The sequence below is a fragment of the Arvicanthis niloticus genome, chromosome 22 (genome assembly GCF_011762505.2).
Source record: "Arvicanthis niloticus isolate mArvNil1 chromosome 22, mArvNil1.pat.X, whole genome shotgun sequence".
Taxonomy (NCBI): domain Eukaryota; kingdom Metazoa; phylum Chordata; class Mammalia; order Rodentia; family Muridae; genus Arvicanthis; species Arvicanthis niloticus.
The window spans coordinates 30,050,882-30,075,630 of record NC_133429.1 but is presented as its reverse complement, the minus strand read 5'-3'; the positions used below and the strand labels follow the sequence as shown (position 1 = coordinate 30,075,630).

At 35.9% G+C, this 24,749-nt stretch overlaps 1 protein-coding gene across 1 annotated transcript in view; it reads left to right on the top strand.

The window, feature by feature from the left end:
- Ptprq (protein tyrosine phosphatase receptor type Q) overlaps nucleotides 1-24,749 on the top strand; it is a 195,447-nt gene that overhangs the window by 3,505 nt on the left and 167,193 nt on the right. The window contains exons 4-9 of the mRNA XM_076920158.1: nucleotides 1,761-1,830; nucleotides 5,453-5,652; nucleotides 6,753-7,002; nucleotides 8,786-8,914; nucleotides 11,182-11,328; nucleotides 16,943-17,115. Of these exons, the coding sequence (XP_076776273.1) occupies nucleotides 1,761-1,830; nucleotides 5,453-5,652; nucleotides 6,753-7,002; nucleotides 8,786-8,914; nucleotides 11,182-11,328; nucleotides 16,943-17,115 (969 nt within the window). The remainder of the gene's footprint in view (nucleotides 1-1,760; nucleotides 1,831-5,452; nucleotides 5,653-6,752; nucleotides 7,003-8,785; nucleotides 8,915-11,181; nucleotides 11,329-16,942; nucleotides 17,116-24,749) is intronic.

Genomic DNA, 24,749 nt, shown 5'->3' with positions numbered 1-24,749 from the left:
TGGATGGTCGTCAGCTGACATTCATCCTAAAGCCAGGTTCAGAACTAAATGTTCTAGTTAGAATAGATGACAGAGGAGCTGGTTAGTCAACAAAAGGATGGACTGGGTATTAGGACTATCCTGTACCTTACTGGTACAAATTGGCATAATTATGCTCTAATTGTATTTTGAGAGAAAAGTTTCATTTTAACAGGAAGGGTGATGTGTAGGAGGAGCTAAGGTAGGAGGAGTACTGAGAGGAAGAAAAGGAGTAAGAAGAGGAGGAGAAGAAGGAGAGGAGAAGCTAGGTGATGAAAGAGAGAAAGAGGGGGAGACAGGGAGGCAGATATTCATGTATCTCCACCAGTCAAAGATAGTTGTTATATCTAAGTCGGTCAGTGGGTTACACCTCTGATTGAACAATTCCAAACTTATAAAGCCTATGATTAACATTCTTTTAAAAAATGTATAAATGCAAAAAGGAAAAGGGGGCATGGGATATGGGTTTCCTAAGGGGGATGGGGGGGAATGGGGATAGAGGATGCCATCTGAAGTGTAAATAAAATATCTAATAATAATAAAAAAGAATAAGACACCACCATAGGAGAGATTTTTCAAAAAGTGTTTTGACACCTAAAAACTGCAAAACATATGTTCTACCAACAGGCACATATTTAAGTTAACTGGTATCATAAAATATATACCTAGGTATAATAAATAAATGCTAGATTTAATGTGATGTAAGAAATAATTGTTGAGAGAAAGTCAATTTGCCCAGACTAGTTTTGCTTAGATCTCTTTTTATGAGTTTGCATTTTATTTCTCCGAATTCTCTTATTTCAGGCTTATTAAGAAGCCCCATAGCCTATGTTTCATCTCACACTTCATAAATCACGTTGTGACATTTGCTCTCCTCAAATAAATGTTAGCCACTGGTGAATTCCAAGAAGAATTTGGCATGGTACATTTGATATCTTCAGTATAACTAACACCTATGTGGAAAGCCTGTTAAGTGGTCTATGTATATTATTTCAGTTAGTCTCTGAAAAACCCTGTGACATAGGTAAATTATTATTCTCAGTCAAATATAGGAAAAACATGTGCTTTAGAAGAGTTAAGCAAACTGCCTAAAGTCTTCCATCTGTGGAAGTCCTACAAGATTACAGGGTCCCACTCATGCATTTTGTAAAAGTTTAGGAGTTTCAAAGCCATTCAATGTCTTCTCTGCCTATTGAGCTGTATCACTAAACCATGCAAACAAAAAGTAGTGTGCGTGCCTGTTAAATTTTGACTTTATACTCTGTTGTTAATCAAGCATAGTCATTTTTCACTTACAGTTTTTCTGGGTACTCATTTGCCCAATTATACATAGTGCGAACCTTAAGGTCTGATGCCAAATGTATAGCCTGTCCTATGTGTAGTATATATGCAGTTGGTATAGACTGAGCTTTGGAGCATGTGTTTCAACTGAATTCATGCTGTACCATTATTTCTTGTATGAACCTGGCTGTGTCTACTGACTTCTTATCCAGTTTATTTGTTTGTTTCTTTTTTGTTTTGTTTCTGTTGTTTTCATCTAAAGGATATTGTCCAGGCTACTTTCTAGTTTGATTACATGAAATGCCTGCCACCCATGTTGCTTTCCAGTTGGAGAGTACTGTAAGAATTACAGGAAGATTGTCTTAGAACTTACCTTGTGGTAAAGTGAACATTGTATTATTGAAGATTCTGTGTGTTTAGAAAGCAAAGAAATTGAACATAAAACCCCTGGTCTGTTTCAGGTTGCTGCAGAGAACAGCGCTGGCGTTGGAGTGTTCAGTGACCCATTTCTTTTTCAAACTGCAGAAAGTGGTAATTTTCCTAAATCATTCATTCTAAATTAATCTAATCATGAGTTCTTATCATTTGAAAAGCTGGAATGTAATGAAAATATGATGTAAAATGTATAAAATTTAAAAAAGAAACATGTATGGACAGGATCAATGCATAATATATACATATATGGAAATGCCACAGTTAACTCCATTCATTTGTACAATCCTTGTGCTTTAATAATTATAATAAAACAATTTCAATAAGAAAAAATGTATAAAATTGTTGAGAATGGCCTTTGAATTCCTTCTAGTTATTTGATACAGTAAAAGTATTTGAAAAAAGTTTTCTGTTTAAGCATCATCTTAGGGACAGAACATTTGAAAGCACACATACACACATACACACTCACATGCACACACACACATGTATGCACACATGTAGATACACACACATGCACACACATGCACGTGTGAACACACACACACAAATGAATGAAAAAGCATCTATTATTTCAGGCAAACACTTCTATTTTAATTTAACTTATTTATTTTAAGGAGTGTTCTCTGCAGCCTAGGCTAGCCTAAAGTCACTATGTCATCCAGGTTTAGGACCTTCCTCATAGGTGTCCTGACTTCTGGGCTTGCAAGTCGGTGCCACCATGGCCAACTTATAAAACACCTTTATGGATATTTGGGTACACTGATGACTCATCCATATTTCTTCCCATGCATAGATGTTTTTGTGAGTATCTAGAGATGTAGATCAGCTTTTTTTCATGTAAGCTTATATCTCTTTTACCATCAGCACCAGTGATACAGGCAATTTGTGATGTCAGACATGAAAATGTAGACTTTGGTGATTAGCATATCAGTCTGTAAGACTCAGCCATTATCAAACCAGTTGATACATCTCCCTTCCTTCTGTGGCTGAGAGGAACTTTGATGTCATTTTCAGTTCCTTCAGTTCTTTCCTCCAATGTCTAAGTCTACCAGCATCTCCTGCCAATAGTTTTGTGAAATGTACCCAGGGTCTTAACCCACTCTGCAAATCTTGCTGCTCGATGCATTTTTCATTTCCTCTTTAGATGACCAAAATACCTTGTAACCCAATTAGAATCAAATGAATATAAAAAATAGTTAATTAGACAATAGTTTCTCCAATTAACAAATATTTACCATGGAGCTTATATTCTAATGGGATAAGAGAAACAAATACGTAAATTAATATGCCAGTTATATTTTAAAACTATACAATAATGCTGATGATTTATTTGCCATTATAGATGCTATATATGTTGAAGTAAAATTCTCCCAATTTCTCAGTGTAATTGGGTATGGGTCCTGGCATATCAAGAGGATACAATATTTAGTATAGAAAAAAATGAGTAGTATATTCAGCAATTAAATTACTGGTTTAAGATATGTTAAATTCTACACATTGAATGTACAATTATCAAATGAGGAGAAATTTGTTTTCTGCTGGAATAAAAGTAGTCTTAAGAGAAATACGTACAAATTAATCATTGAAACTGAGCTGAATGAATAATATTCTGTCCACCGTCCACCACCATTAAAAGCCCAGTACTTAACTCCCTAGGAAACTTACTTTTTTCATGTAAAATATTATTTATTTCAGATTTAAATATTAAAGTGACAACTTATATCTCAATGTCTAAATAGTAATGAAACAATCAAAAGAAAACAACAAAACAAAACAAAAAATGCCAAAACACCACCACCACCAAAACAACCAAACAAACAAATACCAAAAAAAAAAAAAAAAAACCCAAAAATTTTGTGTATATCGGTGAAAAAAATCTTGATATGTAAGACTTTTGGTACCTTATAGTAAACATATAGTTGGGTTAAGATGTATAGATTCTCTGTATAGATAATTTACAAATAATGGTATGCTGATATATGCAATTAAGAAGTAGAATATTTCAATAGAGAAAGTCAGAAAGATTTAACATTTTGTTTTGTGATTAATGCTTGTGGCAACCAAGCTTCAGAATGTAGCAAAAAGTGGGTTACCTTATAAATTCTTTTGATTTAATCATTTCTTTAGAACTCTTCTATCATCTATCTGTCTGTCTGTCTGTCTGTCTATCTATCCATCCAATCTATCTATCTAATCTATCATTCTAATCTATCATCCATCTACCCATCCATCTACCCATCCATCCATCCATCCATCCATCCATCCATCCATCCATCCATCCATCCATCCTTCCATCCATCCTCCCAGCCATCTGTCTATCTATCTATCTATCTATCTATCTATCTATCTATCTATCTATCTATCTATAATCTATCAGTTTTTTGAAGACAAGTTTTGTCTGTGTAGCTCTGGCTGTCATGGAACTCACTCTGTACACCAAGCTGGCCTAAAAGCAGAGATATGCCCGCCTCTGCATCCTGAGTGTTGGAATTAAAGGAGAGTACCCTACCCTTCCTCTTTACAACTCTTTTAAGGACCAGCTGGAGATGTGGCTGTGTGCAATCTGTCATTGGTATATGAATATCCAAGAATACTCATATCATTACAATGAGAAAAATTTAAAAAGGATTAATATTCATGAAATAATTTTATAGTTGCACAGGATAATGTATTTAACAATCTTAGCCCCTTTGTTTTAGTGTATTTCATATACCCAAATAAATTGAATATTAAACGTTGAACAAACTTCTTCAACTCCATTTCATCAATCTCCTTAAGAAAAACTTCCACTTATTATTTTATCTATTAGTAAGCATTCCCAATAACTGTGGTAACTTACTTTTGACATTAAAATGCAGTTGGCTTATAATTTCTTCCTTCTCATTGTCTAACTTGTATTGAATCTTTCTTCTCATGACTTAACTTCTTTTTTACAAAACAGATTTTGGTGTTTTCAGACACAATGAAAACTCTAGTCATTTAGCATCTTGTTACTAGTCACCATTATTATTGGATGTAGTCTGACCTCAAGCATTTTTGTTTTATTTTATAATCTGAAAAATCTTATTTATTTGCAAACCTATTTTATGTGCACAACTTGTTTTCATTCTGATATAATATGGTTGTCATGAAAACTAAACATAGAGATTATCATTATAGATAATAATTGATAGTAAGAAATTTGGGGAAAATATTGATTTTGATGGTATATAAAACTCAAAATATAAAAATCATGAACTATTAATTAGATATCTATCTACTTGATGTTAGATACTAGATATTTATGACATTTTCAGATATGAATTTTGTGTGTTTTTGGCTAGTATTTTGAATTTATGTTTTTTCCAACTTCTGTAGTGCCTCCATAATTCCAAAGTATTTAAGGAGGTAAAATTTCAGTCCATACTTGTATTTTATTCTTTAAAAACCATTGATTTAATAGTTTTGTGTGTATTTTAAATGCTCATTGAATGAATAGATGTGATGGATAAGTAATTCTAAAATGTGTACTCATGGTTCAACACATTCTGTAAAACATTTTAAGGTGAAACAAATAAACACACACATATGCACATACATACATAGAAAGTGAATTTTATTCAAGACATTTTATATTTCATTTCATATCAGGTGGAAATTTAATATCTCTGAAGAATATAATCATCATTTTAAATTTTATATCAGTTTCCCCTTTTCTCTAACCCTTTCCTACTTCCAGCTCCGGGTAAAGTGGTTAACCTCACAGTGGAAGCTCTCAACTATTCTGCAGTAAACTTGATTTGGTATTTACCTCGGCAACCGAATGGCAAAATCACCAGCTTCAAGATCAGTGTCAAACACGCCAGAAGTGGCATAGTAGTGAAGGATGTCTCCATCAAAGTAGAGGACATTTTGTCCGGGAAATTACCGGAATGTAATGTGAGTGTGATGTAACACATGTCACACATCAAAATTTTATTACATCTTCAAGTTTTCATATTTTGTAAAGTTATACTCTTGGGCTATCACATCATGCTATGTGAAACTGATTGTATTTCAGGGGTGTGAATTATAGATGGGAGGAGAATATCTCTAGGGCATATCACAAAAGACTTCATTAATGGGGTGGCATTGGTTTGGCAGTGGAGGAAGGAGAGGTAGGAATAGACTATATAGTAGGCTAGGTGTTCCAGTTGGGTGGACACTTTATAAGTCTCCAAGGTGTGAATGTGTCATCCGTACTGGCATAGAGGCCATAAGACCATGTGTCATAAAGGAAAGTACCTGTAGGGAAATATATAATCAATGTTAGATGAAACTGGTGGGCTGCTTGGTGGTATATCTTTGTGAAAATATTGCCACTTTTTTCATTGATGTGAAACCTTCAGAGATACTATGGTATTTCCTCACACCCTGCTTTTCCAAGTTACCTTTGGGATATTTTTTTATCATGTGATTGTTAATAGAGAAACATCGAAACAACATTATTTTGTTTTAAATTGTTTAGTGAAGTCCAAAAATCTTCTGCTTCAAATTAAGATCCTTTTGAATACACACACATGCATATGTGCATATACACCATAAAATCTTGGAAGGCAACTTTTTGCCTTTGTGTCATTTTACTTAAATACTTATGATTTAAAACTGATAGGAACAGTTAACACAGATTGAATTTATCTTAGTGTTTTGCTCTATTAGGTTATCACAAATTTAAAAAATTCTCATTGATAATTTAGCTATTTTTATCTCCATTTTATTCTACTTTAAATTCTATGTAGAATTTCAAGATTGAAGTAGAAGTGACTATAATAAATATATTCTGTCCTAATATTATAGATATTAACATCTGTCCTAATAGTATAGACATTAGCAGCTATAATTAAAATCTAGAAATTTCTTAGGAAAATTAATTTGTTAAATTTTTCACACACATTAAAAAATAATGTTTGTATTATAAAGAAAATAAATGGGTAGTGTTTCTTATGTTTACGTAGAGATACCATGTGGTTCCTCCTACCGTGTTTTCCTTTTCTTACTAGGAGAACAGTGAATCTTTTCTGTGGAGTACCACTAGCCCTTCTCCAACCCTTGGCAGAGTTACCCCTCCGGTTCGTACTACACATTCACCCAGCACATTGGCACGGAATAAGATAAGTTCCGTGTGGAAGGAGCCCATCAGTTTTGTGGTGACTCACTTGAGACCGTATACAACATATCTCTTTGAGGTCTCAGCTGTTACGACTGAAGCAGGATATATTGACAGTACTATTGTTAGGACACCAGAATCAGGTATGGTTTGATTTCATCAGAAAAAGAGAAAATGACATGAAGTTATTTATAGAATAGTCTTTTATTTTGTGCATAGAGGTTTTTTTGGTTACCGTTAACCTTACTTCCTTTAAGTAACTCTTTCTCCCATAATAGATAATAGGCATCCATTGGGAATATCATCAGTGCTAAACTAAATGTCTAAAAGAGAAAGACATTTGATAGAGGGAATTCATCAGATAGTGTGAATGACATTTACCAATCCATGACCTCTGCAATTCATCCTAACTGTCTATGCCTTTCCATTGAAACTTAGTTATAGTCTTCCTGACTAACATTGTTATTATCAGGGCTACAAGATACTACCTGAAACACCAGAGCTAATATTAACATTTCAGTATCAATAAGTACTCATATTTCTATGAACAGCGTTTTTCTTCTTTGAAGTATTAGGTCCATACTAAGTTCAGAGTATCAATACTAATCTGTCACATTCTATGTTAGTATCCACTTAAACACATGTGCAAAATAAATTATACGTAGAAATATAGGCAGCCATATGACCTTCTCTGTGTAGGGATTTTAGGACCGAATGAGTACAATTAGACATCATTATTACCATTAACTTAGATTTATTTGTTTATTTTATGTATATGAGTGCTCTATCTTCATGAACACTTGCATGCAAGAAAAGGAAGTTAGGTCACATTACAAATGGTTGTGAGCCACCATGTGGTTGCTGGGAATTTAACTCAGGACATCTGGAAGAGCAGCCATTGCTCTTAACCACTGAGCCATCTATTCAGCCCCAAGAGGTCATGTTTCTAAGTATAATTTATTTATATATATGTTTATGTGGATACCAACATATAATGTGACAGATTAGCATTGATATTATGAACTTTGTATGTACTGGATATTTTAGTATACATAATAATACCATATAAATATATTTTTTGAGGATACTAGAAGTTATAGGTATTTTCACTAAAGAACGTTATCTTTTTGTCTAAAGGCATATATGTCAGGTTCTATAATTATCTTTCATATGTTAGTTTGAAACTATTATTTTCTTGATTTAAATAACTATGTTTGAATCTTCGTAATATTTTTTCTTCTATCTCATATACAATACAAAATCATTTCATGGAAATTTATAAAATGAAACTTATTGAACAAGAACTTTGAGTAAATATTCAGTGCTGTTCAATTCAATAAAACAAAATAATATATACAAACATATTTATTATGTTTCAAAATATAAATGTTATTAATTTTGTCTTCCCAGTATTTTATTAAAATGTTCTATCTGTACATTATACATTTCTTCTTAGAAAAAAGATAAATCATGATATGAAAACATAAACGTTTGCCTTTTTCATCTGTATGTCCATCAGAGAAAAAGTGTTTCTCAAGCCAAATAACCACATTGATTGAAAAAAAAAAATATATATATATATATTATGTAGTATATATTATGCATGACTATACATAAGTAATATGTATGTAGCTACATTAGGACAATATGACATTGGAAGAATTATAATAATTTGTAGAATAAAGTCAATTGAACTATCATATGTAGTACTAGTACAGCAGAAAACTGTCAAAAGAGATTAATCTGATCATTTCATATATTTTATTCAAATTGTTTTGTTCTAGACTATCCTGGTTATTTTTTCATGATAACCATCCTCTGCTTTTTGTGTGTTTTTAAATATTCATGTTGTATTACTGGTTTTTAACAGGATATCTCTTTATCTTAATATATATTATATATTCACTTTCTCTATAATAATTTCAGTGCCTGAAGGACCACCCCAAAACTGTATAACAGGCAATGTCACAGGAAAGGCCTTTTCAATTTCATGGGACCCACCAACTATTGTTACAGGAAAGTTTAGTTACAGAGTTGAATTATATGGGCCATCAGGTAAGACTTAGTTAATTTTTCTTTTACCTTTTAGAAAAAAACTATAAAATACATGAATATTTCTAAGTCTAAAAATAAACAAATTCCTGAAAAGACCCTAAATTTAGACAAATAATAGAAGATTAATGAGGAAATCAATTTCTTCAAATCTTCTGTTTTAAACCAAAAATAAGTATAAGTATGTTCAGTGCTATTTATAGCCAGAGAACATTAAGTTTAGACTGTGACAAATCAGGTTTCCATTTAGATCAAACCATCGACTTATAATCACCAGCACTCTATGGACACACTTCCTGTACTCTACGCAAAGTTATTGTGAACCTTAATATGCTGTGAAAAGTTTGTTCGAAATGCTTTTGGTGGCCTTACATGGTGCAGACTGTCCATCTTACAGATAAGCAGGCTTCAGCATCCTCTCGTCAGAGGTAGCCAGAGGAGTTCTGATATTTGACGAGAAGTAAATTACCAGTTTTTGTTTTTTCTGGTTTTTTTTTTTTTTTTTCTGAATACGAGATCCCATAGTAACTGTCAGAGCTTAATTCTGGCAATGATCAAGTAACATAAATTTTTATATTATTGTTCATTTGAAAGCACCAAAAAAAAAAAAAAACCCTTAAAGTTTCAAATTCTTTTCTAGTGAAATGTCCATGGTAGGCATCATGTACGTAGATCATTTCTAAGTAACTTTTGTTTCAAAAAATCTGAAATATGTGAAGGTCCTAAAAGGAAAAGATCGCTCACTTCCTATTCACCAGTGCAAACACAGACACACACACACACACACACACACACACACACAGACACAGACACACACGCCACGACCACTTCTTTTCTATTTGGTATTAGTTTTCAATTCTTGGATAACATATCCCTTCTTTTAATTAGAAACTTGCAAATGAGAAAAATGCAAATGAGAAGGAAATGGGGCTGAGAGTAAGCAGAATTGAAAACTGTATTTTTATTAGCAATAATAAATATTAGTAGGTTTCTAAAAATGAGAAACAAAAGGGAAAATGATATAATCTAAGAGAGATTGGGTGAAAAAATGCTTCTTTTGGTAGAGGTAAGGTCTTTTTCTTAAATACAGGGATTGGATTAACTTACAAATATAGCTTGTCTATATTAAGGCAGCATCCTCTTAGAGGGAGCATTCAGGCAGATAATTTCTTACTGATCTAAGTATTTCAATGAAATGAGAAACAAGACCATTACCTAAGGCCGAGGAGGGGACAGAAGGGTTTGAAAGCATTAAGTCAATCATTGAGACAGCATTGCCTATGGAAGCTGATAAGATGTTAAGGCACCAGTTTAGGTTTCGTTTTGAATGTGGTCTGGGTCAATGTCATGGAAGTTGGAACGGGTTTTCTGCAAGAGCAGTTTTAGAGCATTGGAGGTTTATGTGAGGCAATGGCTCCTGGCTATGACATTGAGTGGATAAAGAGTGGGAATTAGTGGTGAGAGTCTGAACCAGGTAAAAGCACAGTCAGCAGTAAGACTCTTTGATGGGTGGATCTAATGAAAGTAAATGTTGCCTCAGGTTCTAGAGTAACTGGAGTTCAGATAGAAACACATGGCAGGAGATATATGCAACTCAGATAATACATTTCTTGTAACTCTTGGTGATGATGATATTTTATGATCAGAGAATTATTTAAGAAGTTTTTATAATTTAATTTTTTATCTGTGAGGCTAATAACATCACCACACACTAACACAGTCGTGTTGAGTTGAGAGCTATACCATATACAGAATGAAAGTGAGTAGCCAAGGCTGGTGGATATCGTGTTGGCTTGAGCCTGAAGACTGAAGACTTCATATAAGGAGTCAGGACAATGGTGCTCTCTGACCCTCCTGTGTCCACCTCCAAGCTCTGAGATCTTGAATTATACACACACATTCATGCTCATCATCATTATATACTAGGGATATAACTCAAGGTATTGCTTGTGTTAGGCAAACACTATCCCAAATGAACTATATTTCTCCTCTGTTTCCCATTTAAGCATATTAAAACTAAAATAGCAACTCAACTACTTAATAACTATTTAATATAAGAAAAGTTATTTTAAGCACCCAAAGATCTCTGAATTGTTTCTACTGTTCATATTTGTATCAAACTTAAGCAAAGATTTCAAATATATTCATCCGCAATAACAAAATTTTTGTTTAACAATATGGTTATTGTCTTTGCTTCTATACATGATATGAAATGGTTATGTATTTCATAAAATACCCATAAAGCCTGTGGGTCTATTTGCTTTTTGCAGGAAGGATTTTGGATAATAGCACAAAAGACCTCCGGTTTGCGTTTACACATCTCACACCATTCACAATGTATGATGTCTATGTTGCTGCGGAAACCAGCGCTGGGGTTGGACCCAAGTCAAATCTTTCAGTGTTCACTCCCCCAGATGGTAAGAACTTTCTCCTTTCCAGGGTTAATGCAATGATAATTTTAAAATGCTTTCGAATTTTATTGCATTTGTAAAATGTAATTTTAAGGAGGAATTTGGTTTGTGTGTACTTACATCCCACTATTTCCCTTGTTATTTTACTACCTACTTCATTCTGAACCTGTGTTCTCTAGAATATCAAACCCACAGCATGCTTCATAAAGGAAAGGACCCAAGAGCGGGGAAGACTTAAGAAGACTGTGTTCACTGTGGCAGAGATTTTTTTTTTAAAGCAAAACACCAAGAAGTCTTAAATTAATAACATACATTTGATACTGCTTACCTATAGTATTCAACAGACAGGGAATAGTTTAACTACAGTATTAAGCAGACATTGAACATGTTTTCTCACATAAGCCATTTGCAGAGAGTCCCTATGTTTTTACTACACAGAACATTGTATTTTGATGAGGCATTTTCTGAACTAGTAAGGATTCCTGGGGGTGGGGAGGGAATACAATGTCCTCAGTGCTTTCAGAACATTTAAAATAATATATCGTAAGAAATCATAATACGTATGTTTATTAAGCGCCAATATTTTTGGGTGAAATCTATTGCTAAAATATGATCTGCATTTTCCTGGTTCTTTCTAAATTTGCTCAATGGCTTCATTGCAGTTTAGATATAATTACTGGCATAAAGGACACCATGTTTCAGAATAAACTAACACTTGACAAGGTTTCCAGCATTTGTGTGGTAGCTAACATACAATAACTGATAAGGTACATAAAGATATCTGTGCACAGACCTACCTACCCAATTCAATTGGGCATTCATTCATTAGGTTATCACTTGTCAATTAGCCCATTAGAGGGCAGCAACCGTCAGGAAATTTTATCCCTCTGTCCCTTTAAAGAAAAAACTGAAACCTCAATACTCTGTTCAACGACTGTAAAAAATATTAAGTTTATGCATTTCAAGTGAAAAAAATCTATGCATATACATATATGTTATGCACATGTATAATTTGAATAAGCGGATTAAAATGGGAATGTATACACATGAGAGAAAGGATTTTATTTGTTGATGTTGAGATTTTAATGTTCTTGCCCCATACAAAGAGCCTTTGTTTTCCCTTTGCTTTGTGATTTCCCTAAAGTTTTCTCCAATTTATTCCAGAAAGTGCCTTTGAGCATTTCCCACAAAGCTAAGTGCATTTTTGTTTGGCTACAAAACACAGTAGAGATTTTCTCAAAGAACTCCTTGACCAACTATTGTTTTCACACATTCATTTATTGTGTGTGTGTGTGTGTGTGTGTGTGTGTGTGTGTGTGTGTGTTGCAAGCCTCTGTGCCAAAAGACTTGTGTGGAGATGGTCAGAGAACAACTTTCAGGTGAGGACTCCGGTTCTTTCTTTTTGCCTTTGGTTCTCAGATCAGTCTTAGGTGATCCTGCTTATTGGCAAGTGCTTTTATTCCCTGAGCCATCTGGCCAACCTTATTTTCTAGTCCTATTTTTTATACAAGTCAATGCATTTCAAACTTTCTCATGCTTTCAAGTCTGTCTTGAGGCTTTTAATTTTAGGTAATTGTCTGGACAGGGATGTAGGTCAGCAGTAGAGTACATGCTTAGCATGTGTTAGGCACTAGGTTCAATCTGCAGCATGGAAATAAAGCAAATAATAATATTGTTTCTTATTATTCATCTTGCTCTCCAGCATTTGACTAAGATAAAAAGTTAGATGGCATTGTTGCAACCAACAATGCTACCTTGCTTGGATTGTTTGTCCCTTAAAATATATTTTCCTTTATTTGGTCACTTTTTATTCACCAAATGCATAGCTTCCTGCGCACGCTCTTGTGGATTTTTAAAATGGGCTGTGTTGCACACCAAATTAACTTGAATAAATGACTCCATTTGTTGACTATGAAAAGCAATTTGTCCTACTCTCTCCATCTGCTACTTATCTCATAGACTGCATTCTGGGGCTATTAGAGGGTAGCCACCGACTACAGGGAGCTCCACCAAACACTGGGAAGGCAAGAGTCTTACCTGCTCAATCCCACCTTCCTTTATGGGGCTCATGAACATTCCTTCAGCTGAAAGAGCTTTCATGTAATGCTTTAGCAACTGCAGAATGTTTCATATTCTGGCATGAGTTTATCCTGCTCCCAATAATTAAAATTGTACCATAAAAGATTACTGGAACTAGCCAGGCGTGATGATGCTTGCCATTAATCCCAGCACTCTGGAGGCAGATGTAGGTGACTCTCTGTGAGTTTGAGGCCAGCCTGTTGTTTAGAGCAAGTTTCAGGACAGCCAGGGCTGTTACACAGAGAAAAACCAAGAAAAAAAAATTTCTGAAACTGCATGAGGTAACGAAATAACTCATTGCATTAGCTACAGTCAAGTCAAAATTGTTATCTGAATTTTATTCTTTATCATTTACTATTATAAAAAGATGTGTTGTATTTTAATTAACATTATTTATCCACTGCCTCCTATCTTAAAAGTTTTTAATAAATTATTACCTTTAAAAGTAACTAGCGATCTTAGTAATGTTCGAGTATTCATGAATGAAAGCTGGATTGATCTGTTACAGAGAATGGTGTGTCTATCACATGCCAGTGTGGTTGATTTCATTAACGCGGACTCTCAAGATTCATAGTCAATTGGTTATCAGGAAAGATATGCCATGACTGTACTAGTTCTACAGGATCTATACCTAAGGTTTTATACACACATCACTTCTATTTTACTGCGCGATTATGTACTTACGCATGAAGAGAGAAGATGGAGTGGGAATGGTAATTTAGTAACAGCCCGTGTTCCAAATATCACATAATTATTGGCAAATCACTGAGTCTCGTCACTTTGTATTTATCATGAATCCTAGTAGGTTTTCACTTTAAGCCTCCCTCCCTGCTTTTTCAATAGAAGTGTAATTTGACTAGATTAAACTATGGAGAAAGTTTTCCTCATGTATTTTCTTTGCTTCAGTTTTTTCATCCCACTTCACTTCTTCTAACAGCTTTTCCTCTAAAACCTTCAAATGATGTACAATTTACCTGTCTTAACTTTGTGTCTGCTCTATTTCTTATTTGTCCATAAAACTTCGAAATATACTCTCTTGAAGATGACTCAGTCTCTGCTGCTGACTCCTTCAAAACTGGTTCTGCATCGTGAATAATTGCTCTGTGTGCTTCGTTTTCTTTAATTTTGTATTGAACTTAAAGGGATCAACCTAATCCATGTGGCTCTGGTTTCCACTGTAGGAGTGTGTGGGATACAAGATAAGTGTCTCTCTAAAGAGAAAAGACCATGCTGTCTGCTCCACTTCCTTCGTCTACTAAGTTTTTTGTAGTCTGAAAAAAAAAGTTCCTTAATCTTTACTTGAATTACAATAAGATGCATTGGTGTCATGATGTAGTTTTTAAAGTTTTGTTGATGAGTATACATAAAATTGGCTGTTCTTATTCATAAATGTGGCTCACATATTAAGAGACAGTAATAATTCTTTTGTATTTTTCTATGGCATTAATATATTTAATATGTTCCTACTATGCATTCAAAAAGAAGAAGAGACAATTCATTCATATTTCAAGTATAAGACTTATGGCCTGGTTAAATAAAATATTTAGTTATGAATTATGCATTAACTTAAATTAATGAAAAAATACCTGATCTTGTATTTGATTTATATTGCACAATGCTGTTTAAGGTCTTTGCTACACAGCAACACCAAAATAATGTGTAGAAGAAGGTAAAAAGAGGTTTTGCTGTGTCTGATGCTCTGTTTATAGTTTTTTAATCCTTGGATAATGTAACACTTTGATAGCAACAGAAGTGCTAGAAACAATAACTTTAGTAAGATACAACTTTTATTAGAGGTGAAGAGAACTTTCTACCTCTTTTTCCCTTGTGTTTGCAGGTGCCTAGAATAATGACATGTGCATTCAGGGGTGATGAGTGACTTACAGATCATAAGGTCCTACTCCAGAACTCTTTCCCTGACATCTTTCTTAGACAAGATTTTATGCTTTCCTCAGATCAGAACATTGGCAGGGAGAGGAGTCTGAAGAGTTTTCCTCCATTACAGACTCAAAATTGTAGCAAATGACCTTGGGCTTCTCTCCCACTTTCCATTACAGCTTTTGTCTGTGCTAGATGCTAGAATCTTAACTACCAGAATTCAGTCATAAAGTAGTCAAGGAGTAACTAGAAATATTTATATTTTTACATCATCTAGGTGATTTCTATACTGATTACTTTATGGAGACAAAGAAAAACAATCTACTGGGAGCAAAATCTATATAGTAATAGCATACTATGTGTTTGATTAGATATGAATATGTTCTCTGATCATAACAATACTTTGGGAGTTATTATTTTCAGCTTCTATCTATTATTTTAGAAAGTCCTTCTCTGTTTCTTCCTGTAGCAGTGTGGCTCTCTTCTAACTGACATTTGCTAGCCCTAGTCCACTGTACAATGGCTAAAGAAAACGAGATTAGTGTCCTATTCTATCTTGACCATAAATGGAGATGTTTTTCTATCATATTTTCTCTTTGTGAACTTGTAGCTTAGAAGTTCTTTTGATTTTACATCATTACAGTAACCTTATGGGAGGTGAAGGAAAGATAAAAATCATGTATCCTATAGGTGAGTAATGGGGATTTCCAGGTTACTGAAATGTTCAGCATTATTTACCCTTAGTTCCTTGTCTTCAAGGCACTGGGTTGTCTAGACCTCACTCTTGGACCTTTTATGCATCAATCTTGTTTTGACTACTCTGTGCTTTACAGAAACAATTGTTTGCTTTTCCCATTTCCCAACCCCCCATTGCAAAAAGTGAAGACACCTAAAAGTTGGTCTCACATGGTAAACTTGTAAACTCAGCCGACACACTTTAGTTGAGCCTCCACACAAGTTCATGTACTAAATTAAGAGACAATCAATTGCATGCGTCAACTATACTTCGTTGTATCCTGAGCGTGCCTGATACTGGTTTGGGGTAAGTTGTTATCATTTTTGTAAAGACTTCAAGGTTTTTGACTAGGCATTAATTATTTATAAAGAACTTCTCTGGAAGACTGTTGTTGTTGTTGCTGCTGCTGCTGTTGTTGTCTGTGAGCTCTTCGAGGCTTGCACATGCCATGCTGACTGTAAAGAGTAGGAGCAAAACTCAGGAGTCTATTCTTTCTTTTCTTTCATCATGAGTTTTGTGGATCCAGCTGAGTTGTTCAAGCTCAGGTTATCAGGCTTGAAGACATGTGGTTTTAAGTGCATCTATCCCAACCCTTGCCCCAAGCATCTCTCCAGTCCGAAAATTATTTCAGCATCATGGTCCAATTGAACAGTGTGACTTTTTCTTTGGGAGAAATGATTCCATGTTATCCCGTTCCTCAAATTTTGAGAAGAATGCATATATAATTAATTTTAAATTTCTATGCACTTAGGAATTTTTTGCCACAGTTAATTTTTAATGTTAGTAATTATTATTCTAGTCAATTTTCCCAGAGTTATTTATACATCTAATATCATGGGCTAAGTATTTAGGGAGTACTTTGCATTTGAAAATGTATTTATTCTTTCTAATTCTATTTTAAAAATAAATACTTTCTTTTTTTTTTAGTTCCAGGAGCAGTGTTTGATTTACAGATTGCAGAGGTAGAAGCCACAGAAATAAGAATTACTTGGAGGAAACCTCGACAACCAAATGGAATCATCAGCCAGTACCGAGTGAAAGTGTCAGTCCTAGAGTCAGGAGTCATTTTGGAAAATACTCTGCTCACTGGACAAGATGAGGTATTTCACTTTTATTCCCTCTTGTGCTGAGCCCATTCCATTGGTTCTGGTCACTGGTAACTTGGCCGATTTGTCAAAATCCTACACAAAGTCTTGACAAACTTGCTACCAGGAAGTAAAATAAATTGAGGTACGTTGAGATGTTAGGTAGATCACGGTTTATTTTAGGCATTGTTAATTGTTACTATTCTCTTTCATATGAAAAGTGTCTATTGAACCATCACACAGGACCAAAGGTACTTCTGTATGAGGGCTTTATTATTTTCATCCACTTAAGTTATTTGGAGACTGTGATTATGATTTAAATGTTATCTCAGAGGCTTATAATTCAGAACAGTTGCCAAAAACAAGACTGTTGTCTACAAATAATTTTGTCCTGTTTGTACTCGAGAACCAAATGGCCTCAACACTGCCTTTTCTCATTGAAAACATGTAGCTAAATATAAAGAAATTCAAGTGTTCCCTTTAACTCGAGAGGACTTGGTCTTTGTTAATAGACTGCATTTAAGCACAGAGGCTGCCTTATTTTCTCCTCTTGTCTCTGTTGGGGAATGTAGGCAGCTGATGTGCTTCTGATGTACTACTCTGGCCAAGCCAGCCACCCACCAGTGAGGACACTTAAAGTCCCCAGACTTCTTCTGTCATCATTGCTGGCATGCTAAGGCTGCATACTCGGGACCAGAGTAGCAATCAGTGGGCCATTAGAAACATATGTGGTGCTTATTAAGAAAATAGCTTCTGCTGTTTTCAGTTCGGAATTGCTATTCTTTGTACTAGAGATATCCACCATCTCTCCAGTCCCTCTATTTCTGGTACCAGACTTCCCTTACCTCTGGCATTGATCTCATCATGGTACTCAATGCTATGTAGCTATTCAGGACCTCTCATTCCCAGGTTAGACTTCAGTCCTCTCTTGTGCACGTTCTTCTGTGTAATGGATGTTGAGTTGTATGTTCTCTGATATTCTAGTTGGCATCTCATCAAAGAGCAGAAGCTTAAGCATTTGTTGCCGCAGAGAGGATCTTAAAATAGATACTTAGTTTTCTTTGAACCAGGTGACAGGTTTCCCCAATTTGCTAATGCCATTTGTTGACTAGCCAGACACACCTGTTTTTCTCTAGAAGTTAAAAGGTTCTGGAAAGGCCAGTCGGAGGTCTTGTAACATAGCAGAAAGATTATTATTAAAGCCATTCAGTCTGTATTTAAATATGGACCTCGATATTAGAGGATGAAATAGTTAAGAATGTAGGTCCAGAAGGCAAATGGTTAGGGTTCAGTGTCTAGTTCTGCCATTATTGATGGCTTAATTCTGGGGAAGGTGGCCTGACTTTTTTGAACTTGAGACTTAGGAATTATGAGTTCCTATAACCAAGGGTCAATGACGGAGGTTTAATGGGTGATGTGTGTAGAAAGCAGTACTGTAGCTGACATGCAGTAAGTTCAGCGCTAATATTTGTGACTTGTTGGAAGTAACCTTGGCATTACACCTTTCAATCTACTCAACACTCTGCTCCTATGCCCTCTTAATAAGAGGAGCCATTCTATTCTCATGTCTGCTGGGGGCGTGGGAATCAATTCTTGTTATATCAGATCCATTTCAGGTACTCTGCTTTCTCATTGTTCCACTTTAGGGTTTTGATGAGGGATGGAGGATACACCAAGTCCAAACCAAGGGGCCTTGGGTCTTTGCCTTGACTCTGCTATGCTTTACAACTGTGACCTCGGACAAGTCAACCTATAAAGAATTTTTATTTTCATGTTTTTTAAAGTGTGTGTGTGTGTGTGTGAGTGTGTACGTACAGACATGAGTGTGTTTACATGTGGGGTGTATGTGTGGTTAAACGTATACATGTACCATACATGCACATAGAAGTCCTTATGTGATTTCTACTTTTTGTTTGAGGCAGGATGTTTAACTGGTCCAGAGTTGTCTTGCATGAGCAAGGATGGCTGCCCTAGGAGCTTCCAGGGATGTGTATATGTCTACCTCTTTTCTCCCCACCACTGGAAACACTGGTGCATGTCACCATGCTCAAGCTTTGTATGTAGGTTCTGAGGACCTGAACTCTGGCTCTCTGGCTATTCAGACAGTTGCTTTACCAGCTGAGTCATTGTGCCAGCTCATGCATCTCCATTTTACAATGCTCCCACACACGTCTTACAGGGGTAGCAATAGAGCACAGTAGATAAAGCCCATGGCTTAATATCCCTGTTGATTATCTTGTTTTCTTGTTATGGTATCGCTCAGATTAGGTACACTCTCTTCCCATTCACCTTCGTGTGTGTCTCAAGACCACTTTACGTTTTTAGAATCTCGTGAGGAGTCACATGTGATCTCAGTGTCAAATACCGGGAATAAATACTGTTAACAATTCTCAAGATATTAACACATTTCTTTCCAAAAATGAATAGATGTTCTTTTCTAAGTTCACCCTTCTACCCGTTACTGTACAGCTTTTAAAAAAAATTTTTTTTTAGATATTTTATTTACATTTCAGATGCCATCCCCCTTCCCCATTTCCCCTCCCAAGAAAACCCCTATCCCATGCCCCCTTTTCCTTTTTGCTTTTATACAATTTTTTAAAAATGTTAATCAAAGGCTTTATAAGTTTAGTAATGCTCAGTCAGAAGTCTAACACAATACTCAACCTAGATATATCCACTATCTTTGACTGGTGGAGACACATGAACACCTGCCTCCATGTCCCCCCTTTCTCTCTCTCTCTCTCTCTCTCTCTCTCTCTCTCTCTCTCTCTCTCTCTCTCTCTCTCATCACCTAGCTTCTCCCCTCCTTCTTCTCCTCCTCTCCTTACTCCTTTTCTTCCTCTCACAACTCTTCCCACCTTAGCTCCTCCTACATATCACCCTTCCTGTTAAAATAAAACTTTTCTCTCAAAACACAATTAGAGCAAAATTATGCCTATTTGTGCCAGTGAGGTACATGATAGTCCTAATACCCAGTCCATCATTTAATTGACTAACCAGAACTTCTGTCATCTCTCCTAACTAAAACACTTAGTTCTGAATCTGGCTTTTTTCTTGGCTTTAGAATGAATGTCAGCTGAAAACCATCCACTCAAATCTCTATTTTCTCTCAAAGTAAATAGCCAGGATTGGCTATGAGACTATAAGTTTTCAACCCTGTCAGAAATCCAGTATGACTGAGTTAACTGAAATTATGGGAAGCACAAACCATAGCTTCTAAAACTTAGCCAATTTATAGAGACCAATGAACACCTGAACAGTCCCTATACTACAGAATGTTGGAGCATCCGATCTTCAGCCTTCTGTCCCAGGATCATCTGACAGACCTTAGTGATACAGAATTATTAAGGGCTGATTACTCTGTCTAGGCAGATATAATCAGTCGACTATTCTGCAAGTGTGTCCTTTTCTAGACAGTAATTTGTCTATAGATGGAAAGAGGCAATTCTTGCCTAGTGGCTGTCTTCCCACAACTGGAGTAACTTCAAAGATGCTCAATTTCTTCTTAGAATCCAAGACAGGAAGCTGTCAGGAGCAGACAGGTCTCTAATCAAAATGAACATTAATACAGAAATGTTTGTAACGTCAATTCTGTGGACTTCTGACATTTTGAAAACCAACTATCCATGTAAGGTAAACTGGACTCCTTGTCTGTTAACTCCTTTCAGCTATTTCTAAATAAAATATAGAAAACACCCTAACAATAACCTCAAAGCCATGAATTTGCTATAGTCCCTTAACTCACAGGCTGTCCATCTCAAATCAGTTTAAAAAGTTAGAGAAGGACTGGGTCTAAGCCTTGTATTCTTAAATATGTTATACAGGCATAATGCCTATGAGAGTATCAATATTCATCTCACTTTTATATCAATAAGAAGCTTGTACCAATGAAAACCTTAAATTTGAAATCAAAGTAAATTTTGTACCATTTAAGAAATTATAACTTCATCTTGATAATAATTATACAGATTTCTACCAATAGGTTATGGCTATGAAACAAATCCTAGCTAATCCTCCCTGTTTCAACAAAATCATGACTTTTCCCTAGAAAGACAGACCAATATTAACCACCTTACTTCCCAAGCCCAGGGAATAGGTGTGCTGACTCTTCATTAACTTCTTCATGCTGATTACGGGTGTTGAGATATTAGAAGAGGGGTGGGGGGAAGAGTAAATTGATAAGCCTCTGACCCTGTGTCTTCACTGCATCCAGATGGAATTCCAGGACATCAGAGGTTTGAGCAGGTCTGCTCAGTATGCTTGATGAGTAGATACACCAAAGCTGTGTATTCTGCAATATACAATTCTCAAAACAAATTTTAGTAGCAAGATAATTTATTTAGAGGGCTGACATTTTATTAAAGATGTTGGTTCTAACAACTTTTCCATTTTTTCCCTTTCTTTTATTGGATATAATATTTACATTTTGAATTTTATCCCCTTACCCCATTTTCCCTACCACCCAGAAACCCCTTATTCCATCCTCCTCCTCCTGCTTCTATGAGGGTGTGCCCCCACCTACCCCCCACTCCCACCTCCCCACCCTCAGATTCCCCACCACTCAGTGTTCACCCATCATGGGACCAAAGATCTCCTCTCCCACCTATGCCCAACAAAGCCATCCTCCCTTACGTATACAGCTGGGGTTATGGGTCCCTCCCTAAGTGCTCCTAGGCTGGTCGTTTAGACCCTGGGGAGTTCTGGTTGGTTGGTATTGTTGCTCTCCTCATGGGGCCACCAACCCTTTCAGCTCCTTCAGTCTTCTCTCTAACTTCTCCATTGGGAACCCTTAATCAGATCAATGGTTAGCTGTGGGTATCTGCCTCTGGGTATGTCAGACTCTGGGGGACCTCTAAGGAGACAGCCATATCAGGCTGCTGTCAGCATGCACTTCCTGTCATCGATATCAGTGTCTGTTTTTGGTGACTGCACATGGGATGAATACCCAGGTGGAATGGTCTCCATACAACCTCTCCTTCAGTTTCTGTCCCACACTTTGTCTACATATTTGCTCCCTTGGGTATTTTATTACTCCTTCTAACTAAGATCTAGGCATCCACACTTGTTCTTCCTTCTTCACGAGCTTCATGTAGTCTGTTAGTTGAATCTTTGTTGTTTCGAACTTTTGGGCTAATAATCGCTTATCAGTGAGTAAATACCATGTGTGTTCTTTTGTGATTGGGTTACCTCACTCAGGATGATATTTTCTAGTTCCATCCATTTACCTAAAAATTTCTCGAATTCATTATTTTTAATAGCTGAGTAATATTCCATTGTGTAAATGTACCACATTTTTGTATCCATTCCTCTGTTGAAGGACATCTGGGTTCTTTCCAGCTTCTGGATATTATAAATAAGGCTGCTATGAACATAGTGGAGCATATGTCCTTGTTATATGTTGCAGCATTTTCTGGGTATATGCCCAGGAGTGGTATAGCTGGTTCCTCAGGTAGTGCTATGTCCAGTTTTCTGAGAAACAGCCAGACTGATTTCCAGAGTGGTTGTACCAGCTTGCAACCCCACCAACAATGGAGGAGTGTTCCTCTTTTTCCACATCCTTGCCAGCGTCTACTATCACCTGAGTTTTTGATCTTAGCCATTCTGACTGGCGTGAGGTGGTATCTCAGCGTTGTTTTGATTTGCATTTCCCTGATGACTAAGGATGTTGAGCATTTCTTAAGGTGCTTCTTGGCCATTCGAGTTTCCTCAGTTGAGACTTCTTTGTTTAGCTCTGTACCCCATTTATTAATAGGGTTATTTGGTTGTCTGGAGTCTAATTTCTTGAGTTCTTTGTATATCTTGGATATTAGCCCTCTATTGGATCTAGGATTGGTAATGATCTTTTCCCAATCTGTTGGTTGCCGTTTTGTCTTTTTGACAATGTCCTTTGCCTTACAGAAGCTTTGCAATTTGATGAGGTCCCATTTGTCGGTTCTTGATCTTAGAGCATAAGCCATTAGTGTTCTGTTCAGGAACTTTTCCCCTGTGCCTAGATATTTGAGGGTCTTCACCACCTTCTTGTCTATTAGTTTCAGTTTTATGTGAAGGTTTTTTATCTGGTTTTATGTGAAGGTCCTTTATCCACTTGGACTTGAGCTTTGTACAAGAGGATAAGAATGGATTAATTTGCGTTCTTCTATATGCTGACCTCCAGTTGAGCCAGCACCATTTGTTGAAAATGCTGACCTTTTTCCACTGGATGGTTTTAGCTCCTTTGTCAAAGATCAAGTGACCATAGGTGTGCGGGTTCATTTCCGGATCTTAAATTCTATTCCACTGATCTTCCTGCCTGTCTCTGTACCAATACCATGCAGTTTTTATCACTACTGCTCTGTAGTACAGTTTGAAGTCAGGGATTGTGATTCCCCCAGAAGTTCTTTTATTGTTGATAGGTTCTCGCTATCCTGGGTTTTTTGTTATTCCAAATGAATTTGCAAATTTCTCTTTCTATCTCTATGAAGAATTGATTTGGAATTTTGATGGGGATTGCATTGAATCTGTAGATTGCTTTTGGCAAGATGGCCATTTTTTACTAAGTTAATCCTGCCAATCTAGAAGCATGGGAGATCTTTCCATCTTCTGAGATTTATTCGATTTCTTTCTTCAGAGACTTGAAGTTCTTGTCATACAGATCTTTCACTTGCTTGGTTAGATTCACTCCAAGATATTTTATTTTATTTGTGGCTATTGTGAAGGGTGTCATTTCCCTAATTTCTTTCTCAGCCTGTTTATTTTTTTGAGTAGAGGAAGGCTATTGATTTGTTTGAGTTGATTTTATATCCAGCCACATTGCTAAAGTTGTTTATCAGGTTTAGGAGTTCTCTGGTGGAAGTTTTAGGTTCACTTAAGTATACTATCATATCATCTGCAAATAGTGAAATTTTGACTTCTTCCTTTCCTGTTTGTATCCCTTTGACTTCCTTTTGTTGTCTAATTGCTCTAGGTAGGACTTCCAGTACTATATTAAATAGGTAAGGTGAGAGTGGGCAGCCTTGTCTAGTCCCTGATCTTAGTGGGATTGCTTCAAGTTTCTCTCCATTTAGTTTGATGTTGGCTACTGGCTTGCTGTATATTGCTTTTACTGTGTTTAGGTATGGGCCTTGAATTCCTGATCTTTCCAAGACTTTTAACATGAAGGGATGTTGAATTTTGTCAAATGCTTCCTCAGCATCTAGTGAGATGACCATGTGTTTTTTTTCTTTGAGTTTATTTGTATAGTGGATTACATTGATGGATTTCCAAATATTGAACCATCCCTGCATTCCTGGGATAAAGCCTACTTGATCTTGATGGATAATTGCTTTGATGTGTTGTTGATTCTGTTTGTGAGAATTTTATTGAGTATTTTTGCATCAATATTCATAAGAGAGATTGGTCTGTAGTTTTCTTTCTTTGCTGGGTCTTTCTGTGGTTTAGGTATGAGCATAATCGTAGCTTCATAGAATGAATTGGGTAGTGTTCCTTCTGTTTCTATTCGATGGAATAGCTTGAAGAGGATTGGTATTAGGTCTTCCTTGAAGGTCTGATAGAATTCTGCACTAAAACCGTCTGGTCCTGGACTTTTTTTGGTGGGGAGACTTTAAATGGCTTCTTCTATTTCTTTAGGGTTTATAGGACTGTTTAGATGGTTTAACTGCTCCTGATTTAAC